The sequence below is a fragment of the Caretta caretta genome, chromosome 7, assembly GCF_965140235.1.
Source record: "Caretta caretta isolate rCarCar2 chromosome 7, rCarCar1.hap1, whole genome shotgun sequence".
Classification (NCBI taxonomy): domain Eukaryota; kingdom Metazoa; phylum Chordata; order Testudines; family Cheloniidae; genus Caretta; species Caretta caretta.
The window spans coordinates 15,687,356-15,709,661 of record NC_134212.1 but is presented as its reverse complement, the minus strand read 5'-3'; the positions used below and the strand labels follow the sequence as shown (position 1 = coordinate 15,709,661).

Genomic DNA, 22,306 nt, shown 5'->3' with positions numbered 1-22,306 from the left:
TCCTTTGGACTAATTCATTCCAAATTGAGAAATCCTGAAAAAGCAGGAAAGCTTGTTTTTCTTTTCCAGATTATGAACAAACAGGAAAATGAAGGTGAAGACAACTGAGTTAGCTGCAGAAGCCAATATTTTAAGTTTCTCATGTTGACCTGGCTGACAGTCAATTTAATTTTTTTTTAATATTTCATTTAACTATTTTAGTTAACAATTTTAACCAAAACAAACCTGATTTTAAAAAACTTGAATGTTTAACTAAATTCAAAAATTCATATGCTTCTTTTGTTAAAATATTGTATATGTTTGCTGATGAAGAAAAAAATCCAGAATACATAACATTGTTGTTTTAGTTAAATAAGACAATTTAAATGTCTGCTGATGTTCTCCTCCTAATACAGCATGGTAAGAAAAACCTCCAAATATTAATGATTAACATGTTAATTTGTAGATATTTATGAAGTCATTGGGAGGTGAACTATCTGCTTCAATTACCTTTGGTAAATGAAATAACCAAACAATTGTTCATTTTCTGATATAGCTGTAAAACTAATTTGAAAAGTTTTCAAAATAAATCATTTAAAAATGCATAGTGTGTACCTTCTAAAAATGAAACCTACATCTATCTCTGAGTTGTGAAGAATACGTATTAAGGTTGTAACAACCAACAAGAATGCACTTTTATGTAGAAATCCATGATTAAAGCGAGTCTTCCTGACTAGTGATTTAAATCAAATCCACCCTGGATATTAAAAAGTGTTTTTGTGTTAAATCACACTAATCCCTCTGCCAGAATACAAGGGTAGAGTGTTTTTACAAAAAGTAACATCCTATCCCTCTTTATCAGTTGTCACATTCTGTCTGTAATCAGGCATTCCCCGCAATAATACCTCTCTCCACTGTTATTCAACAGTAATTATATTAATTCTGTAAAGCATAATTTGGGTTCTATCAGTATGAAAGGCAATAAGTAACTTATTCTTATCGACCAAGAACAATAACGGTATGTGGATGTGAATAGCTAACTCCCATCACCACCTACCTCAGCCTTACATTCGATTGAATCTCTTGCTTGCTGTACACAACGGAGTTAGGTCGACATAAAACAGCTTATATAATCGACCTAACTATGACAGTGTCTACACTATAGCCTTGCTCCCACTGACATAAATGCCCTACTACACGGACATAACTCCACTTCCACGAGAGATGCAGGGCTTACATCGGTGTAGGTAGGGTGATGCAGTGTCCGTGTAGACGCTGCCTTACTTACATCAGCTGTTGGCTGTCTTGTCAATTTCACAGCTCCACTGAAAAACTGGGTTCCCAGCTCCGCAGCCAGGCAGCTGACTGGACTCCAGGTGTGAATTTTCTCACCAGAGGCAAGAAGCCCTGAGTGCCCACCCCCACCCCACACTCCCAGCTGGGAGCGGAGAGACAAGAGCCAGGGTGCAGCTGGGCTCACATCAGGGAGCTGTGCGGAGCTGAGAACCCTGGTTCTCAGCACCCCCACTACTTCTTAAATATGGTACAGGCATTATTTACCCAAATAGATATTCCAATAGTTCATATACATTGACTACCAAGATGCACGTGCTTACCTCCTTTTTCTTGTGTTCATTTTCACCTGGCGCTCCATCCATAGTCTCATCAGGACCCTGGCCTTTGTAAACCCAAAGTTCTGATTTTTCCACAATAGACCTCAGTTGGTCCAAATCTTGTTTTATCTGCTTGTAGTTGTCAACATCTTGGCTGGTAACAAGCAGTTGAACCTTATATGAATGCAATCCATTAGTTGCACAGAGATTTTAAAAACTTGCAACACTTGCATGCAGAAAGCAGACATACACAGAAAAGCAGACATAATAGCCACACATACCTGTTTAAAAGCTTGAAGGACTTCTTGTCTCTGACTAAAATGCCTGAATAGTAGCTGAAGTGCCCCAGATACCAGTGGAGGGTAATCATGCATGGTTAAATGGAGCAAAACTCTCAGGAAAGTCCTGCCACCATGATCATCCAAATCTAATGGGGTGTTCTCGTCACTGAAAAGAAAGAAAAAAAGGCAGAGTAAACTAACTTCTCCCCCACCTTAATAAAACAACCAACTTTTTGTATACAGAAAATGATTGCAGCTGCATTTATAATTTTGCTATGGAAACCATATAAAAAATTAGAGAAATCTGGGGCTCTCATTCGCTGCTGGCTTTGAACAAGTTAGGGACAACAGTGCTTTGTGTAGCACTATCCTTGGTTGGATCTGCTCAAATGTTCCAGTTTGTCACTGATCTGCCCTCCAGTGGCAGGAGGCTTGAAGAGAGGATATAAGGAACACTACTAGTCCCTGCTAAATGGAACACAAGGTCCTAGACTCCTGCGTATTCTGTGCTGAATGATGTGTGTATGCAGTTAGGTGAGCACAGCCAAAATATCAGTAGAACCAGAAGTCTCACACTCAAGATTTGTGAGATTCATCTAGGCTGTAAGTAAAATTCTCCTTAGATTTACACATCAATACTCAGCACTCTCTCTCGCATGCATGCACAGAGCAGGATAATAAAGTGATTACACTCGCATGAGAATCTTCTAGTTGGAGAAATCCCTGCTTTTTGATTTCTTTGCTTTCCTAGCTTGAAGAAAGGCTTTAACTCTTTTCCTGGCTTTTAATCCTAAGGGACATTACTGTTTAATTGAGACAGCACCTTTATATCCAATGGATTTTTGTACCCCCCAGGTTTAAAAAGGTGACCGGAACACTCATTCTGTTACTGGGGACACGAAGCTACAAAACCTTAAACTTTATTCTGTTGTGTATGCTGGCACTTAAATTCCAGGCTATAAAACAAACAGAAGAGCCTTACGTGTAAGAAAACAGGTCACAGGAAAGTGAGTTGGGTAGGTCACATATAGGAAACAAGTATGATTACTTTGAGAGTCTGGTAGATTTCCAGAACACACTAAGCCTAGATGCAATAAAAAATGTATAAAACAGAAATTTAAAATGTTTACTTCTATTGGTGAACAATTACATTTAAAAATTCCTCTTTGGAGAAGAGTCTTAAATTCCATCAAAGATATTCTGTCAAAACAAAAGTTTTTGAGCAACTATGTCCATAGACGTACTAAAGAAGAGATACTTTCCTTCCACCAAAGATCCCTTCAGCTTGTTCTTCAATATGTTCAAAGTCTAGAGCTCCTGGAAAGTAGAAATATGCAGGTAAGATTATTGCATCAGAGATACAAACTGTAGCTGTTTTGGTAGCCTAAAGAGATCTTAAGTTGTAAGTGGTAACACAAATGTAGCAGAATGGACCAATATGAGCTGAAAAGTATGTTGAGAATTGATGGATGCTGTCTGAGAAACTAATGTAGGGTGTTTCTTCAAGTTCTCTATTTGCCAATTAAACTTCAGAACCACGTCACAGATATCCATGTTTCTTCCTCCATCACCGATTTTTAGCTTATACTTTCAATAACTGCTTCAGAGCAAAGCATTGATGGGAATTAGTGTCTGACTTGAAGGGCCATCATCGACCCCAGGAAATGCCCTGCATTTCTGTTATTAATTGACAGCTTTAAGCAACTAACCCCTTGATGATAGGAATCACTTTCTATCACCACCAAGGCCTTTGCCCTTCACAGCAGGAGGTATGTGCCAGCAGGTTAACAATAATGACTATTCTAGAATAAAAAGATACAAGGCAAACGATTTCTGCCATATTCTTAGAAAGTTTCCCAATTGAACACTGCTTCTTGGGAAATAACCCTCTGCTATTCCCCGATCTCACTTTTTCTGACTGGGAATACCGAGAAAGCTTAGTCAGGTCTAGGTCCTATTGTGCTAGTCATGGTACAGACACAGAGTAAATGGCAGTCCCTGCTTTTTGGCAGGAAAAGAACTAAAATGTTTTAGCTAGAATCTTAGTAATTAGAGGAGATGTCAATTAGATCACCTAGCTCACCCCATTGTCTGCAGAGGCTGGTGAAGCCTCATCTCAGGTAACCATTTTGCTTGCACAGGGCTGGATTTATTAGGTGCTAAGTATTAACAACTCTCATTGAAGTCAGTGGGAGCTGAAGGAACTCTGCATCTTGCAAAACAGGGTCCTTGACTTGTTACTTTAATTCTGGCCCCCAGATTTATGTTCTGCATTACAACAGGGACCTGAATCAATCTCTCTTGTGAGCAGTGGGGACAGCAAGGGGAAGATACATCTGTCTGAGAACTATTTACGCTCTTTCACTTTAAATTCACATTGAGTACGACAAGTACATAGATCTGCACTGGTTCCACTCTAGGGGAATTCTAAGCACCCTGACTCCAAAGGCCCAGATCAAAAGCCTGTCATTCCACCCTCCAGTCCAAGAACAAGAGACATTACAGACCCACATTGGAATGGAAACTAAAATATTTGTTCTCTTGAGGTGCGGAGAAGTTACACATCTAAAACCCTTCTGGCATCTAGAGAACAGATCCTCAAGTTGATTAAAAAAAATCCTATTTTCAGCACAAGTAACACAGATCAAATATAAATACTTTAGTTTAGGACTTCAAGCCCTAAATGTTTCAGATCCTGGCTACAGGACATCACCTCTCTCCTTAGCTGATATCTCAGCAGTTAGCAACATCCGAGGGGGCACAAGTTTTCAGCATCGTGGTTTTAATCAGAAGAGACCTGGGGAGAGGGGCGGGGCGGACTTCGCTGTATAACTTCTTTCCCTCTTTGGTCCACCAAAATTCAGATTTAGAGACCTCCAGGAAAATCTGCGAGACTCACCTGTTTTCCCAGGATTTGTTTTGGGAGGAAGTAGATTGGGTTGGAGGCTACTTTGCTGGGGCAATGGTCACGTAGATTGTGGGTCACTTTAACTTTGTTTGAAAATAACAAGGCAAGTCCTTGTTTGGGGCCATGATAAATCAATTTTCAAAATGCATTTTAAATGAATTTTGTAATGCTCCTTGAGACTGAGATGGGTCAATTACTTAATTCATGGTAATAAGAGGGAGTGACAACAATTCTAGTTTTTGCTCTATGTGGAAAAGTTAGTCAATGTAATTGTCACACTTAGACCCTGATTTAGCAATGTTCTGGACTTCAGTGGGGCCCCTCATGTGCCTCAAGTCAAGCATGAGCTTGAGTACATTGCTGAATCAGTACTTCAGCCATTAAGGAACTCCCCACCATTTCTTTAAAAAACTCTTTATGAAATAACTCACCTGGTACATTAGTTGGGGCCTCTTGGTTACTGCTTCCAGTAGGTGATTCAGAGGTCTGTGCATTGCTTTCATCAAACTCGCATTTAAATATACACAGTAGGCACGAGATTCTGTAATCCAACCTCACATTCAAAATAAACTGATGATTCAAAGTTTTAAGAAAATGGAAATAGACATGTTATTTTTACATCACGTCTCTATATCTCTCAAGACTGTAACACTGCACTCTGTGTAAACTAACAGCTGAGATCCACATACTCCGAAAACTGCAGATTTTACCATGAAGGGAGGGGAATGCAAAATCTCCTTTTTAAGTAATCCAAAATTCAGTACTTTGAGGTTTTTTTATTTTAAAAGATTCTACTACAAGCATAACCACATGTATGAGGCCAATTTAAAGAACCATGAATGCAAAAATATCTAAAAGATTTAATGGGTACTTCTATGTCCCCCCAATCCCCAGCCCATTACTAGAGTACCTGAGTGCTTGACAATCTAATGTATTTACCTTCACAACACACCTGTGATGCATAGGGATTGATTTCAATCCCATCAACAGTCAACGGAATTCAGACTCAAAAGTGCCAAAATCCCTTCTGAAAATTAGATGTAGGCTCCTAAATCAGTTAGGCATTCTGACACGGAGCACAATGACACTGAAATAGCTTTAAAAATCCGGGCCTAATCAAATTGCAAAAAGGTCACGCAGGAAGCTTAAGACAGAGCAGGGAATCAAACCCAGTTCTTCTGACACTCAGGATAGTGCCCTAATCAACGTACCATACTTCCTTTGTAGATGTGTCCAAGGGTTTAAATAAAACATGTAGTATAAACCAATCACTGGTTAAGAGTTCAGTCAGTACTAATGGAAACATGCAAACATAACTTTGATATCCTGTTTTACAAAATGAACATCTTACTACTCCCTTGGGGAGAGATGTACCATCCAAAGAGTGTGTCGCATCATCCCAACTAAGAAGATATATTTACTTTCATCATTAATCATGTATTTTGGCAGGGATAAATATTGCTACATTTGCCCCATATTTAATACATTCTAGTTTTAAAACTTTAAATTTAATGTCTTCTCAACCGTTTAGTCATCAATAAATCTTTACAAGCATGGATACATTTTCCTTGATTTCCCCTCCCGCCCCTTTTAACAGTCTATACTTTAGGGAAAAGTAAGTGATAAACAAAGGACAAAGCCTCTCCTTATGCCTTTTTAAATATTTTAAACCCCTCAATCAGTTGATAGAATAATTTGATCTTAAAAAAAAACAACCTTGAAAAATTATATCCCCCAAATTAATAGAACAACTTTGAGCCTGGACATCTAAACTTTCTACCTCAAGATGTGAATTAGAAGTAATCTACTTTCCTGTATAAGCATATATTTTATTCAAGAATCCTATACAATTTTTATTAATTTAACTTATTTTCTAATTTCCCTATTCTATTATGACAGACTGCATCTTTCTGATCACATCCAACATAGTGCTCTGCTTTAACAATTCCTGCAAAAATGGGGTCAAATTTTGTTACCCATGTTTTTCAATAATGTTGTCTAAACTAACAAGAGAATCTACCATTAATCACCTCTTTCCAGCCCAGAGAAGTGACATTTATCTTTAATCAGCTTTATGAATTGTGATGTTTCATTTTATCCCACTACAAGCCTTCTGTATACACAGTTTGTTTCTTCCATATAAACACAAAGCCAGCCCCTCACCTTGCTACACAGAGGACCACTGGTGGCTCAAGCAAGCTCAATGAAAACTCCTTATGTGTAGCTTTACTGCTGTTTGGCATTCTTTTACCCAGCAGGGGGTACCAGCAGCATTTAGGCCTGTGTGAATTAGACTGTAAAATCACCATAAAGGGGACTGTTCTCCTTTCTGTCTATAAAGGGCCTCTGCTCACTTTTGGAGCATTATCATTACCACAACATGATATCTGGCGGAGGGGGGCTAAAATCACCCTTATGGCTTCCTGGTATCAGTGGCTTATAATCAAGACTATTAGGAAAATGTAGTGACCAGTCAAATGTGTTTTATTCTATACTCAGGACACTTCCCCTCCTGTAGAGTTATCAAACAAAGGCAGTTTACCTAGCCACCCCCAACAAGATCTTCTTTTAATTTTCTAGAGTTTGTTTGACAGGGCAGGCCAGGGGAATATTAACTATCCTCTTAAGGCAGCCATCCCCGTAAAAAGTATTAACTGTTAAATAGCAAAGTAAGTGAAAACCTGCTGTAACAGAAAGATGGAACTTTGACCTTTAGTTCAGTTATGAGTTACCCATGTGCACAACTGGTAACTCCCGTCCAGAAGATAATCTCTGCCATCGGGGCATGCAAAAAGCGTTTCAAAGGGTTAAGTGTTTGCCTCGGCAACACCTTCTAAGCATGAGAAGACTATCCAGGCAGCAATGGACTGGAAGGGACCATCTCCTCCTATGCACTCCCTAACACCTAGTTAAAATATAGTGCCAGATGAAAGCACCACAACATAGGATTTGAGACCCCATCTAACTCTATATTCCACTGCAGCTCTAGTACCTGAAGTATTTCGATGATTTTCAGCTTGGTGTCCATTACCAGGATGTCTTCTTTTTCTGGTTCACTCTGTTTGACGTTACCCTCAGGAGCAGTAGCAAGTGGAGTAAGGGGCAAGAATCCACCACCTCTGAGTACAACCTGGGTCATCAGCTCACCAACCCCATGAATTGATCTCATCACATTGCTCCCTTCAGAGAGGCAGGTAAAAACACAGTAAGAGTAAGATAACTGCAATTTGAATGCACCAAGAGGATAAGTGACCTTTCACATCTCATGACAAAACAAACCGGCTTCATATGAAACGAGGGGAATATTTTCAAAAAGACACAAAGGGCAGTGAGGCACCTAATCTCCTTTAGAAATCTTCCCCATAGATTAGTCTCCCAATTACCGCTTAGCTTTTATAGGCAACCACCAAGAATTCAGTGGATAAAAGGGAAAATGTTGATGCCCATTTCATGTAGTCAGATAAAATTCATGTGGCCAAGAAATCCTCCACTCCCACTCAGGAGTTCCCCATATCATTTTTTCAGTCTTACCTTTACTTTCTTCTCCTTTTGCCATTTTGGTAACGGGGAAGATAGTAGCAATATGCACACAGTCTAATATAGCCAGGAGGATTTTGGTTAGCCTTAGGAGGTCACAGAAGTTGTAGAAACCAAAATATATCAGGTTTCTGGCTAAGTTCACAACCTATTAAAAATGAAAGTATTGATCAAAACCCTTTTTTTGCCACAAAAACTCAGTTTGTTTCTTGACTTTTAATTGCATTTATGACCTTAATTGACCATTTGTCTGACCCACTCTTTATAAGCAAATTCCATTATGTTTTATAGTTTTTTATTCTAGTAATCAAAATAAGTTTGCTACTATATATCGACAGGTATATTTTCATGTCCAGGATTGCAAGACTTCTGATACCTACTGTAGCTATTCTATACCAAAAAGCATGATGATATTTGTTGACGTGTGGCAGTAAATAAAGTAAGATAGAACTTCTTTGGGCTTGACCTATAAATGCACGTTTTACATAACAGTTATTACATCAATTGGTAACCACTAAACAAACTCTCACCAGAGGGAGTTTTCAGAGGAACACATATCTAGTCAAATCCTTAATACTACCAAGAACTGGAATTTCCCCACAAGACCCAAAAATATACTATTTCTTGAACTGTGCAAATCATTTTTACCAAATCATTTCTATGCCCAATGTAGCCTCTTTTTCTGCAAGTAGGAAGCGAATCTCTTGAATGTATTTGTTATTCAAAAATATTGAATGATTTTTCTTTGGCTATGGATTATTTACAAAACATTGTCCTGCATATTCATGACATGTTATTCAAGCTGTTTGTTGTAACTGGTAAGGTAAATTATATGACTGATATTCTACTGTTCTTTTACTGGATGAGCGTACAACCACTTCGGGAACAAACACTTGTGCACGCAAACAAAGTTTGGGTTCCACAAACATTTGTGCCAGTAAAACTGGATCTTACAAATCAAAGTGGGCACAAAAGTGAACATAACAGCTGCAAATTATTTTTAAAATACAAGTGAGTATTTATTTATTCCACATTAGCACCTTTTCTTGCAAACAGTTACTGACTTCAATGGGTTGTTTACATGTATAACGATTACTCACAAGGAGAAGGGAGTTGCTGAAGGTTAGTACTCACATGGCACCTCCTCCAATTCACCTTGTATTAAAGGCAAAATTGTTTTTACTTTAGAAAGAGATTAAAAATAAAAATGGAATAATTACCTCAAAAGTGAGTTTATTTTTCTCTTTATCAGAGAAAGGGAACCTCTGACATACCACATCTCTTAAATACTCCTCCACAAATTCCATGGTTTGTGCAAATCTCTCCTTAATTTCATCTTTGGAAGTCCCACTGCTGTCATAGCTGGAGGGGAAAAAATTAAACGAATTTAAAATGCACATAAATAGAAAAAAAATTAATCCAAGTTTGTCAAGATCCAAATAAAGTTAAGCCTGTTAAACAATTTATCCCAAATCAAGGAGACAGGAAGCTGAGACCATAATTTCCTGGCATTTGCTGCTTTTTCCCATATGCTCACTTTGCCCTATTTTAAAGTATGTGAAAATGCAAGGTTTGTACCAATAGAAAGAAAGAAAGAAAGAAAGAAAGAAAGACAGACAGACATTTTTCTAATGGAAATGGTGACAAGTGACATACAGCAGCAAGAGAGCAGATGAGACCATGAAGTGCTAACTGAGTACAAGCGGAATTTTTTTCTGAAAGTAAAAACATTTAAATTATTTTATTTTTTTAAATACACATTCTAGATCAGTTTTTAAAGAAAAATCCACAGTTAGGAATATGGGTGGGAGTGGAAATCTTTTTTTAAAATTATGTATTATGGGAAATAGTTTGCCTGGCTTGAGCACTTATTTTTCCCTTTAGCTTTTAAATCTGAAGATGGTCTATTGGATTTCCTTCAGAAAATTAACCTAGGGGGAGGAAAGTTTAGCAGTGAAGTATTGCAATGAAGCAGTAGAGATTTAGAGACCCCAACTGAACAGAACGCGAAGTGCTTATTCCCTGGGACTGGAAAAAACTAATAAAAATCAAGTTAATTTTTATCTTTTAAAACATTATCTTGCTAGGAACACCTGAACACATTAAAGTATTTTAAAAATGATTTTTATTACAATAGTAACTAGAGGCCACAACCGAAAGACCAGAATCTCTCTTTGCTAGATCCTGTATCAAAAAGTAGTCCCCTGCCCTGGAGAGCTTACACGTTGATTAGACAAGGAGACACAAGATGTGAGGGGAAACAAAGGCACAAAGATTTTAAGTGACTTGCCTAGGTCACACAGCAAGTTACTGGTAAAGCCAGGAATAGAACACAGGTGTCTCAAATCCCAGCCCAGTGAACTATGCACAGGATTCTGTTGCCTCTTGGGGAAAATAAATTGCAGCAACCATTCAAAACAATTGAGCTTTTCTATTCAATGAAGTTCTTCTCTGCAAGTTTCTCCATAGACATGTTTTTAATACCACCAGGCTTCAATACCAATAATAGGCTGGGCAAGAAAGCATCAGTACAGAAGTGAAAAAGATGACATATTAGTTTAGGGTTTGTTTGTTTTTAAAATTAAAAAATGATTTAATTTCCTTCTCTTTCATACCTCTCCATCAAGTACTTACTCATCAATAGCAATTTCAGAAGGTATCTCAGACCATAGGCGAGCATACTTCACCGGCGTTACTTGTTCTTGGGGATCACGGTCAACATGCATATGCAGCATCAACCGGCAGAACGATGCTCTTAGATCATATGGTAAGTTTTCATCAGACATACAACGAAGAATGAGATCCACATCCAACTGGCCAGATATTTCATTTATGGCCAAGTACTGTCGATCAAGGCACATTCTAGCAAAAAGATTGAGCTGGTACCTGAAGAGAAGAAACTTACACCTTAGTTTCCAGAAGTCAATATAAGGAAAGCACCTGAAAAGGTCAATAGTGTTTAGCAATTAATGTTTTAGTTAAAAAGAAATGTTACTGCTATTAATCAATAGGTACAGGATGTTCTAAAAATAGAACAAATCATTTCCCAACACAAATAAAGGTAACAACTGGCATCTGAGGGTCAGGACAACAGCTTTCCAAAAGTCACCTAGTTTGTCACTGTATTGTATATTCTGAAGAACTAAGCAGCACTCGGTTTTTCTTTGCTAATGCTATTTCTTATTAAATACAGAAAGATTGCAGAAGCCTCGTCGTTTTAGAAGTTGGCATACTTCTCACTGGCAGCTCTCAAGCTACTCTTGATTGCTTAGGCAATGGAGTCAATGAGACTATTAAACTGATTAAAGTTGGACATATGCCTAAGTATCCTGGTGAACTGAGGTTTCAGTCTCCATACCAATTAGTCACAGGCAGATATAACAATTGAGTTCATGTACCTTCGTTTTTTTGCTCCCAAAAGATCTAGTCAACAAGAACAGAACAGGCACCTAGCACTGAAATTAATGCAAATACAACAGACTAATAATTAAACTTTTGTTGCTGGCTTATCATAAAGCACATGCAGAGTATGAGTGCTTATATAGTCCTTACTGACCTTAACTCTAAAGAAGGTGGTTTTTCAATAAAAAGATTACAAGGAATTTAATTGAATTTTATTCCTTTGTATCCTAGTTCATGGAATTTTTCATTACAGAATTGCTTCCTACTCTCTTCATTATACATATATATACTCATTGGTTTGTTATTGAAAGGTTAGAAGAAATTACTGTTAAGAGCATTTAAACAACTCTTTTTGGGAAGAATTCATAAGAAGTGCATGGACTTTGCGAACAGATAAAGGGGAGAAAAAACAGTTAGAACAGGTCCACTTTGGGCCTGAAACTCTTAAGTAGTCCAAATCCAAAACATCCATTCTAATCCCTTTTAACAAGTTTACCAGATGAACTATTTAAAGTTTTTCAACACAATATGCAAGGCCAAAGTGATAAGTAGTTAAAAAGGAATTCTGGTGGTACTTTTTGCACAACAATAGCCAATGGTCTGTCAAACTATTCTCAAAAGTTTATAGCCCAGACACAGGAATTTGGTCTGAGATGGAACTTGGAATTACAATGCGCCAAGAAACTGGTGTCTAGCCAAGTCATCTGGAAGCACTGCCTCATATTAGAAGCATAGCTTAATAGTGCAAAAAGGCAAAAAAAAAATCAAAAAAAAAAATCATTAAACCAAACTTCTTGTGGGGTTTTTGCAAGTTCATACAGTGTCCCGGTGAGAACTTCAGGACATTTCTAAATCTGGAGCTCACAAATAAAAAAAGTGATACAGAACTGTAATGACATCTTAGAAAAAGAGCTGTTTGCAGGTTACAACCCTTTCCTTTACTCTGAGTGCTGGCTCACCTTCCTTTCAACAACCTCTATTACAGCTCGGATTTTTCAAGTTAAGAAGTTAAGATCCTCATGAAGAAAATCAAATTATTGTGGAGAAAGCCGGACTCATGAGCATCTCCAGGAGGAGACTTACCACAGATATATGCTACCTTGTATGTAAATGCTACCAAACTCTTACACACTTTGAACCCCACTTTTTCTGTATTTATGCTTACATTTTCTCATTGATTACTTGACTTCTTTGGACATCAATCACAACTCTGTGCTTCTAGTGAATTTACTGTGCACAGAAAGCTTTACACCTTTTTCTATCGGGTACTGAGTCCAGCATTTTAAGTCTTTATTTGGAACTAATTAACTGATTATACTGAAAAGGCCTTCACCTATCCAGTGCTTATTACCCTATCAAAACCAACTACTGCACACAGTGTTAACCTGTAATAGCTGAGTATATCCCGATCTTCCTTCTGTCCTTCCTTAGCATCCTGAGCCAACTCTCTGACACTCTTACTGCGGATTTCCTTGTTGCTGTCTCGCCAGAATAGCCAAACTTCTTCCTCATCTTCTCCAACCTCCAGAGTGTTTTCTCCACTTGATACCTCTTCAAACTCAAACCGAGAGAGAACCAACCTTGCAGAAAGAAAGGGATTAAACAACAAAATAATGCAGTCCATGATATCTTAAAACATGTTGTTTTAGGACAACTGCTGAGTTGCACAGGGGCACAGTAACAGTGATCTGCATAGTCGCTCCGGAGACTTGCATTCATGGTACTATACATAGCTTTTGTTTCTCAACATGGCCACACAAAAAATCCCAAATAATGTAGGTAAAATCGAAGAGACATTGCCTTATGCTACATGATGACCTTAGGTGTTCAGATACTATTGTTTGAGCATGGTATTAAAACCTAGTTAGAGCAAAGCGCTGAATATGCAATGTGAACAGTAATCCACATAGACATATGGTATATTTTTGATTGGTTCTAAAAGGGAATTTAATTTTGTGGTCATCTATGTGGCTGAAGAAACAAGGGTATCACTTAGGGCAAGACAAATTAATGTCCAAAAAGACTTCTATGTAGGAAGCATTGATTCAAAAAACATCTAGGAGGATATTATCAATCAGTTTATGTATTCACCCAGACTCTTTGATTGAGCAAGCAAACTTTGATCTATTCAATATCCCACAAATGAAAAATGGAACAGAACTTCATTCGCTTTGGGTGTCAGAAACATAATTAAGTTAGAAGAATGACCTCAGACCTAAAATGGTAATCAGGGTTCTTAGAACCTGGCCAAAAGAAGGGTCACTAACTACATAAGCAAGAGGCACAAATTAAACAGATCAGCAAGAGACACTGAAACCTGGCAGAGTTCTGGTAGAGAGACAAACATTAAGACACAAGATTTTTAATCTTGTCCAGCCTGGAAATAGCACCTTCAAGTCTCTCCTGTTTACCTAGGTTTCATTTATTATCTAGCAAAGACAGATTTTACTCTTCTTGACCTCTTTTTTTCCCCAATATTAACCTTCTCTCAATTCCACATGCCAAGTAAACCCAGCTTTATCGAAGCTAGTTGGAATTTGGTGCCCGTTATGGAAGCACATGCATCGTTTGGTTGTTCCCAAGAGATGAAAACTGAAATTTTGACCTGAGGTGGAATGGGCGACAATAAAAATACCAGCTTTTGCACTGCTGTGGGCATGTGCACAGCGGTCAGAGAGCTGGCTGAAAATTTCTCATCAGAATGATTCTTCCGATTAAAAATATGCTTTTCACGAGACTGAAATTTCCTGCGAAAAATTTCATTTTTGGCACGCACACACAAAAAAATCATCAGATTTTTCTTGAGGAAAACCAAAATGATGGCTCCCCACCTGACAGGCTCTTGTCAATTTCACAATCCCTATGTGAAATAGATAAAACCTTTCCTGGAGAACTTCTAAGGCTGAGCACCAGGATGCTCTTCCTCCCCTGGGAAATGGGAAGCTGAATGTCTGGGCTCTCTGCCTCTCCAGCTCCTGGATCTGCAAAAGGAGGCAGACTCTCTTCCTGACTGGCTCCTAGAGCTGCAGGTAGAGAATTAACAGCAAGGGTAGAAAGCTCTTTTAATTTCATTTGTGAAATTAACAAGAGCTTTCTGGGTGGACAGCAGGGAAGCCAAAAAAATTCCATTTCAATTCCCCCGAACTGGAATTTTTCTTAAAAACCTTTCCTGAGGAAGAAGATGATGATGTTTTGATGCTTTTGATGTTTTGTCTTAGTTCAGCACAATTTTTTTATTCAAAAATGTGAAAGTTTTCATGGGAAGAATTTTTCATTTTTCAGAGAGCTCTAAGTTCCTAAAGGTGCTGCTGACTGCAGTCAATCTGCCATGGCAAACCTAAGGGCCAGGAGAACAACCAGACTCATGGGATGTGGAACACCATCTTATACACGCCTGCTGCTACATAGCAAATCCCAGAATAACTGCTTATCCAGCTCAGATGAGAGAGCATTTTAGCACTTTTAAATTAAAATGGTTCAAGACTTAAAACATGTTACATAAGACTGCAGCTTCTCTTAGTGTTATCAAGCTTCCTGATGAAAATGTTAAATATCTGAAAGCTATTTAGAGTACACAGGGCTAGGAATCCATGTGGCAGTCATTTTGGTGCCTCCAACACTCATCTATCGTGTACTTAGAAAGGCCCTCACACATTCTAAGTTTGGTACTCTCTGTAGTCTTGAGGCTCGTGTTCTCAACGCTCTGACCCACCTTCCTTATATGCCAATTAGAAAGCTATTCATAAATAAGTCTCAGCTTACTTTGTCTCTATGAGTATGTCTGCATTGGCTGGATTCAACACAGCTTTACAAATCAGTTCCTGTGTCACCGGAATAGACTTGTTCATGGAAACACACAGATCTGAGAGATAATCCAAAAACCTATTGGGAAATAAAAAGTCAGAACACATTAAATCTCTGTCGAGGTTCTTCAGTTGACTCATTCTACATTTTATAAAGAGAAAACATTTGGAAAAACCAAGTTACGTTGCAAAGCAAGTGAGGCCATTACCTTGGTGGAAAGTCATGGTCTGGGTCAGAGGCAAGAGTGGATTAAACATGCTTCCCAAATACAGAAACAAGTTGCCTGCAACAGATCTCAGAATAAGAGGAAAAGGTAACTTGGTCCCAATATCAATCCGTCTTACCTGGGCTCCCTGTTTTTTCTCACAAGACTAACAAAAGTATCAATCTCAGCAGCCGTAATGTGCTTCTCCAGCAGTTTACGATTGTTATGAAGCAACGCTGTAATAGTATCTTCCGCCAAAACGTCATAACCAATTTGTTTCTGCATGAAGCCGAACTGCTTGGCTATGTATTCCTGAGAAAGAAGGAGGAAAAGGTATTCTAATCTCACTTGAAATTTAAAGGAAAAATTGTTAGCTGTTTATATCAGTATCCTAAAGGAACAGCTTGGTTAGGTTCTATTGTTTCTATGATTTAGGACCACACTGAAAAGCAGGGAAAAAACATAACACAGAACAGCTTAAACTGTACCCAATCTTGGGTAAACAAACCCACCTACCCACACCACCAGCCTTTAAGACAGGTTAACACATAACTAACCTGATTCTTTCTGTAATCTTGCTGTGAGTGCCTCAGCACCCTGTAGCAGAGCCGGCAAATGTGTCTGAAAGGAGCATGACGCTGGTCCCCAAGCTCCTCCAGCCTCAACATTGGCCCATCTCCACAGTCTGTAAACGGTGCTTGTAACAGCTTGAAAATCTATGGGATTATTTTTGAAAATAAAGATTGATAAGTGCTACCTAAACTTAATGAAGGTCAGTGGGTGTACCTACACATGCCCATGCCCCCTTGTTGCTACTTTATGGCCTCTGTCTTGTCAGAACCAGAGCATAGTTTAAATCTTGCCTACACCACCACAGCCACATGTCAATTCTGGAGGCCATCAGTTTCTTTCACATGAACTTCCATAAAGCTTCTTATAGCTGCAAAGTCTGGACAAAGGAGCAGTCTCTGAAAAGGACGTGGCTGATCACTTGTGTCCAACCCTAGATGCTTTTCCTTTTATCCTTTGGTTCTGCCCCTTGTGGTATCTTCCAGCAATGGGACACCCAGAGTTACACTTTGACCGACACCGCCAGAAGATTGCTCAAAGCTAGTGAGGCAGAATTTGCCTTATCCCAACTAACTTGTACTGTTCCTGTATTCCGAGCACCTACTCTCTCCTCAGAATCTCTGTCACATGATGAAAACGATCTTACCTGCTTTAGGATATTTTGCTCTCTCATCAGCTTTTGCCGCTCACGATTTGGTTTAGAAAATACCACTTCAAGCACATCTTGCCCAGAATTAGTTCCACCCGTAACAAAGTAAACCAAATCTTCCAGCAGCTTGGTAACAGACCTATATAAAAAACACAAGTGTCAACACAGAATTGGAACAGTCAGTTGTGAAAAGAATTAACAAAGACTGAAATGTTTCAAATGTTATGTTAAAACGATTTAACCAGGAGATAATCCAGAGGTAAGAGCACATGGGAGTGGAACAACAACTAACTGGAAACTAGTTTTCCTGGTTGATGTAGATTTATTGTTAAATAGCCACATTACAGAGGAAGTGGAAATGCCGTATCTTTAGTACTCAATACACTGGCTATTGTGTTATTGTACGGCCAGATAATCAGATAGAGGGCCTCTTAACTCAAATAGAGGCCTACATTTTGGAAGTTTAAGGTCCTTATTTCTATGTACCAGGCTGTACACATTCATTACATGTAGTCACAAATCCTACAGACACTGCAAGGGGTGAGGGGGGGGGTTGCAAGAAGTCATGTGTTCAGCCCTTGAAGCAAGTTAAATTAGATGTTCCACATTCATTTTCCAGACAGTTTCAACATAGGCACGCAATGGACCATTCCTCCCAGCCCTACAATGAATACAGATTCATAGGCCAGAAGGGACCATAATGATCAGCTCTAGTCTGACCTCCTGCACTTTGCAGTCTACAGAACCTCACCTACCCATTCCTTTAGTAGGCCCATAACCTCTGGCTGAGTTACTGAGTTAAATCTTGATTTAAAGATTAAGTTACAAAGAATCCACCATTTACTCTAGTTTAAACCAGCAGGTGACCCATGCCCCATCGTGCAGAGGAAGGTGGAAAAAAAAAAACCAGTCTTTCTGCCAATCTGGCCTGCAAGAAAATTCCTTCCTGACCCCAAATATAGCAAATCAGTTAGACCCTGAACATGCCAGACACCTGGGAAAGAATCCTCCCCGTCTAGTGTCCCATGTCCAGCTGCTGGGGATATTTCAAATTAGCAGTTGCACATGGGCCATATGCCATTGTAGGCAGTCTCATCATACATCCCCTTTATTAAACTTACCAAGCTCAGTCTTGAAAGAAGTTAGGTTCCCCCCCCCCATGCCCCCCCCCCATGCCCCTCTTGAAAGGCTGTTCCAGAACTTAACTCCTCAAAGATTAGAAACCTTTGTCTAATTTCAGATCTAAATGTACTCATGACCAGTTTATATCATTTGTTCTTGTGCCAACATTAGTCCTTAACTTAAGTAACTTCTCTTCCTCCCTGGTGCTTATATTTCTGATGTATTTGTGGAGAGCAATCATATCTCCCCTCAACCTTTGCTGTGTTAGGCTAAACAAGCCAAGTTCCTTAAATTGGTTCTCCATTCCTCTGATCATCCTAGTAGCCCTTCTCGCTCCCTGTTCCATTTTGAATTCATCTTTCTTAAACATACATAGAAGATCAGAATTGCACACAGTATTAGAAATGAGGTCTCACCAGTGCCTTGTATAATGGTAATAATACTTTCTTAGCTCTACTGGAAATACCTCACCTGATGCATCCTAGGATTATATTAGCTTTTTTTCACGGTCGCATCACATTGGTAACTCTTAGTCATCCTCTGATCGACAAATACACCCAGATCTTTCTCCTTCTCTGTCACTTCAAAATGGGAAGTACTCAGTTTATAGTGAAAAGTCTTGTTAGTTTCTAAATGCATAACTATTAAATTTCATCCCATTTCTATTACTCTGGTTTTCAAGGTCATCCAAATCTTCTCATATGAGATTCTGGTTCTCCTCGGTCTTTGCAATTCATACCAAATTTGCATCATCTGCAAATTTTATTGGCACAGAAAGTGAGAGCGTGCTAAGGTCATTACTGAAAATGTTAAAGAAGATTGGTCCCAGAACTGATCCTCGAGGAACTCCGCTAGTAACCTCACTCCAGTCTGATAGTTCACCTTTCAACATAACCCACTGTAGTCTCCCTTTTAACCAGATCCTTACTGACCTTTTAATTCTTATATCAATCCCCATCTTCTCCCATTTAACTAATAATTTCCCATGTGGAACGGTATCAAATGCTTTACTGAAATCCAGGTAGATTAGATCAACTGCATTTCATTTATCTAGATAACTGGTTATCTTCTCAAAGAAATAGACCAGATCTACCTTACTCGATCTACCTTTTGTAAAATCACATTATACTTTATGACAATTACTGTTTACCTCTATGTTAACTGTGCTCTCTTTCAAAATTTGTTCTAAGTGCATACAGTTGAGGTCTAGTGTCTAGTTCAGGGATCTCAAACTCAAATCACCACGAGGGCCACATGAGGATTAGTACATTGGCCCGAGGGCCGCATCACTGACACCTTTTCACAGTGGCGGATTTAGAGTTAGTGGGGCCCTGTGCTCAGCTTCATTTTTGGGCCCCTGTGGGGGGAGCACTCTCTTATCCCCCCCCCCATTTTTTATTTTTTTTTCTCCATTCTCCTCCTGGGGCTCAGGGCTGGGGGGGAGTTAGGGTGTGTGAGGGGGCTCAGGGTGGGGGTGCAGGGTCTGGGCAGGAGTTAGGGTATGGGAGGAGGCTCAGGGTGGGGGTGCGGGGTCTGGGCAGGAGTTAGGGACTTAGGGTGTGGGAGGGGGCACAGGGCTGGGACAGGCAAGGGGGCAGAGCACTTACCTGGGGCAGCTCCTGTTTGGTGCGGGGGGGTGCAGGTGGTTCCGCGCAGTGCGGCACCGCCCCCATGGCCGCGATTCTGGGAGCCGCCCGCCGCCAGGCAGAGCCGCCCGGATTGCAGGGACTGCAGGGCCCTGGGCTGCAGCTCTAAAGCCCCTTTTGGAATGTGGCCCTGCGAACATGGGCAGAGGACTCAGGAGGAGCAGGGGCAGCTGGAGAGAAGCAGCAGTTTCCCCTGCAAAGCGCCGCTTCTCTGCGGCCAGTTGTGCAGCTGTCCTGTCCTCCTCCTGAGTCCTCCAGCCTGCGTTCGCAGCGCTCCCGCCATCCACAACCCCCGCCTGCTGCCCTGAACATGCTGTGTCCCTCCCCACTCCCTCCTGGAAAGTCCTACGCATCACCAAACAGCTGTTTGGCGGCAGGCCGAGGAGCGGGGACTCAGCGTGCTGGGGGGGTGGAGGTGGGGGGTGAGGAGAACTATGGCAGGCCACAGGAAATAACTCTGGGGGCTGCATGCGGCCCACGTGTTTGAGACCCTCAGTCTAGTTCCTAAGATATCAATTCTGCAAAAAATCAAGGAGGGCTTCAGGGAACAGAGACTGAGATCCTCTGATATCACAGAATCATAGAAATGTAAGGTAGATATCAATAATCAAATCCAACCCCTTGAGCTGTACCAATACCATGTAAACCTAGATCTCCCTGACAGATGTTTGTCCAACCTCTTTTTAAAAACCTCCAACGATAAGGTTTCCACAACCTGCCAGGGAAGCCTATTCCAGAGTGTAACTACCCCTGTAGTTAGAAAGTTTTTCTAATTTTTCTAGTTTTTCTAACCTAAATCTCCCTTGCTGCAGATTAAGTCCATTACTTCTTATCCTACCTTCAGTAGACATGGAGAACAACTGATCACTGTTCTCTTTATAACAGCCTTTAACTTATTTGAAGAGTGTTATCAAGTTCCCCCTCAGTCTTCTCTTCTCAAGACTAAACATGCCCAGATTTTTAACCTTTCCTTCAAAGGCACATTTTCTAAACTTCTTCTCTTTTTTTTCTTTTTCTTCTGGACTATCTCCAATTTGTCCCCATCTTTCCTAAAACGTGGCACGCAGAACTGGACACAGTAATCCAGCTGATGCCTCACTAGTGCTGAGTAGAGCAGGACAATAACCTCCTATTTCTTACATACGACACTCCTGTTAATAAACCCCAGAATGATATTAGCCTTTTTCACAACTGTATCACACTGTTGACTCATTCAATTTACAATTCACTATAACCCCCAGATCCTTTTCAGAAGTACTACCATCTAGTCAGTTATTCCCCATTTTGTAGGTGTGCATTTGATTTTTCCTCCTTAAGTGAAGTACTTTGCACTAGGGCCTAGGCTATTGAATTTCATCCTGTTGCATTCAGACCAATTCTCCAATCTGTCAAGGTCGCTTTGAATTCTAATCCTGTTTTCCAAAGATCTTGCAACCCCTCCCAGTTTGGTGTCACCTGCAAATGTTATAATGAAAATACTGAAAAGCATCGGATCCAGGACTGACCCCTGTGGGATCCTACTAGATACACCCTCCCAGTTTGACAGTTTTCAGGGTATAATGAACAGTCATGGATGGGGTCCACTGCTTTCTATATGCACGGGTTTTGGTCCATGTGATCTATATTGTGCCGGGATTCATTGGTGATGCTCCCCACAAGCCTATATTCATCCCCTCTGTGAAGGCATGTGGGGGAAGCAAACTTCTCCAGTAAGCAATTAGTAGTTGATAACTACTCTTTGAGCATGGTCTTTCAACCAGCTGTAAAGCCATTTTATAGTAATTTCATCTAGACCACATCTCCATAGTTTGCTTATGAGAATGTCATGTGGGATGGTGTCAAAAGACTTATTAAAATCAAGATATATCATATCTACTGCTTCCCTCCATCCACTAGGCCAGTAACCCTGTGAAAGATTTGTTCCTGACAAATCCATGCTAGCGATTACTTATAACCCCATCACCATCCATGTGCTTACAACACGATTTTTAATAATTTGTTCCACAGTCTTTCCAGTTATCGAAGTTAGGCTGACCGGTCTGTAATTCCCAAGGTTCTCTTTGTTCTTTCAAACACAAGGGTGGGGAATAAAACTAACTTCAGTAAAGGCAGCAGCCCTATTAGTACAAGAAGCTTGCTTCTTGAGCCTCCTACCTTCTTTCGTTCTGGGTGATCGTTCCCTTTTCCAACTTGCCAGCAATGGAACCCAACACTTTGCTTGCATCATTTGCAAAGTCCAAGTCCCGAACTTCTGCAGGAGAAACTGGTACTATAGCAAAAGCTTCTTTGTCCTCTTTTACTGGAGAGGTACCAATCTAAAACCCAAGGCAATTTTAGTATCACACCAAGACAAAAAGGGGCAAAGCAGCAGTAAAGTAACTCAGTAATATTAAGACATGAAAGAAACCACAGTCCTAACAACAGTTGAGATTAGAAACAGCAGTACAAGATTTTTGATAGAATAAGTTTAACAACAAAACACTTCAATGCAAATCTATAGTTCTCCAATTCAAGACTTTTGCAGTCTCAAACCAGACTGCAAAAACGTTACCACAAACACCCAAAAGACATGCTGTTCCTGATGATTACA

General features: G+C 39.9%; 1 protein-coding gene across 9 annotated transcripts in view; it reads right to left on the bottom strand.

The window, feature by feature from the left end:
• Window positions 1-22,306, bottom strand: part of ITPR1 (inositol 1,4,5-trisphosphate receptor type 1) — a 251,501-nt gene that overhangs the window by 136,087 nt on the left and 93,108 nt on the right. For all 9 annotated transcript variants that reach the window (XM_048856975.2, XM_075130279.1, XM_048856974.2 and 6 more), the window contains 14 exons: window positions 21,871-22,031; window positions 16,946-17,087; window positions 16,287-16,445; window positions 15,869-16,041; window positions 15,483-15,602; window positions 13,106-13,300; window positions 10,953-11,204; window positions 9,539-9,680; window positions 8,313-8,466; window positions 7,774-7,961; window positions 5,213-5,351; window positions 3,138-3,190; window positions 1,874-2,041; window positions 1,596-1,766 (listed from right to left, as the gene is read on the bottom strand). In XM_048856975.2, coding sequence (XP_048712932.1) covers window positions 1,596-1,766; window positions 1,874-2,041; window positions 3,138-3,190; window positions 5,213-5,351; window positions 7,774-7,961; window positions 8,313-8,466; window positions 9,539-9,680; window positions 10,953-11,204; window positions 13,106-13,300; window positions 15,483-15,602; window positions 15,869-16,041; window positions 16,287-16,445; window positions 16,946-17,087; window positions 21,871-22,031 — 2,217 coding nt within the window. The remainder of the gene's footprint in view (window positions 1-1,595; window positions 1,767-1,873; window positions 2,042-3,137; window positions 3,191-5,212; window positions 5,352-7,773; window positions 7,962-8,312; window positions 8,467-9,538; window positions 9,681-10,952; window positions 11,205-13,105; window positions 13,301-15,482; window positions 15,603-15,868; window positions 16,042-16,286; window positions 16,446-16,945; window positions 17,088-21,870; window positions 22,032-22,306) is intronic.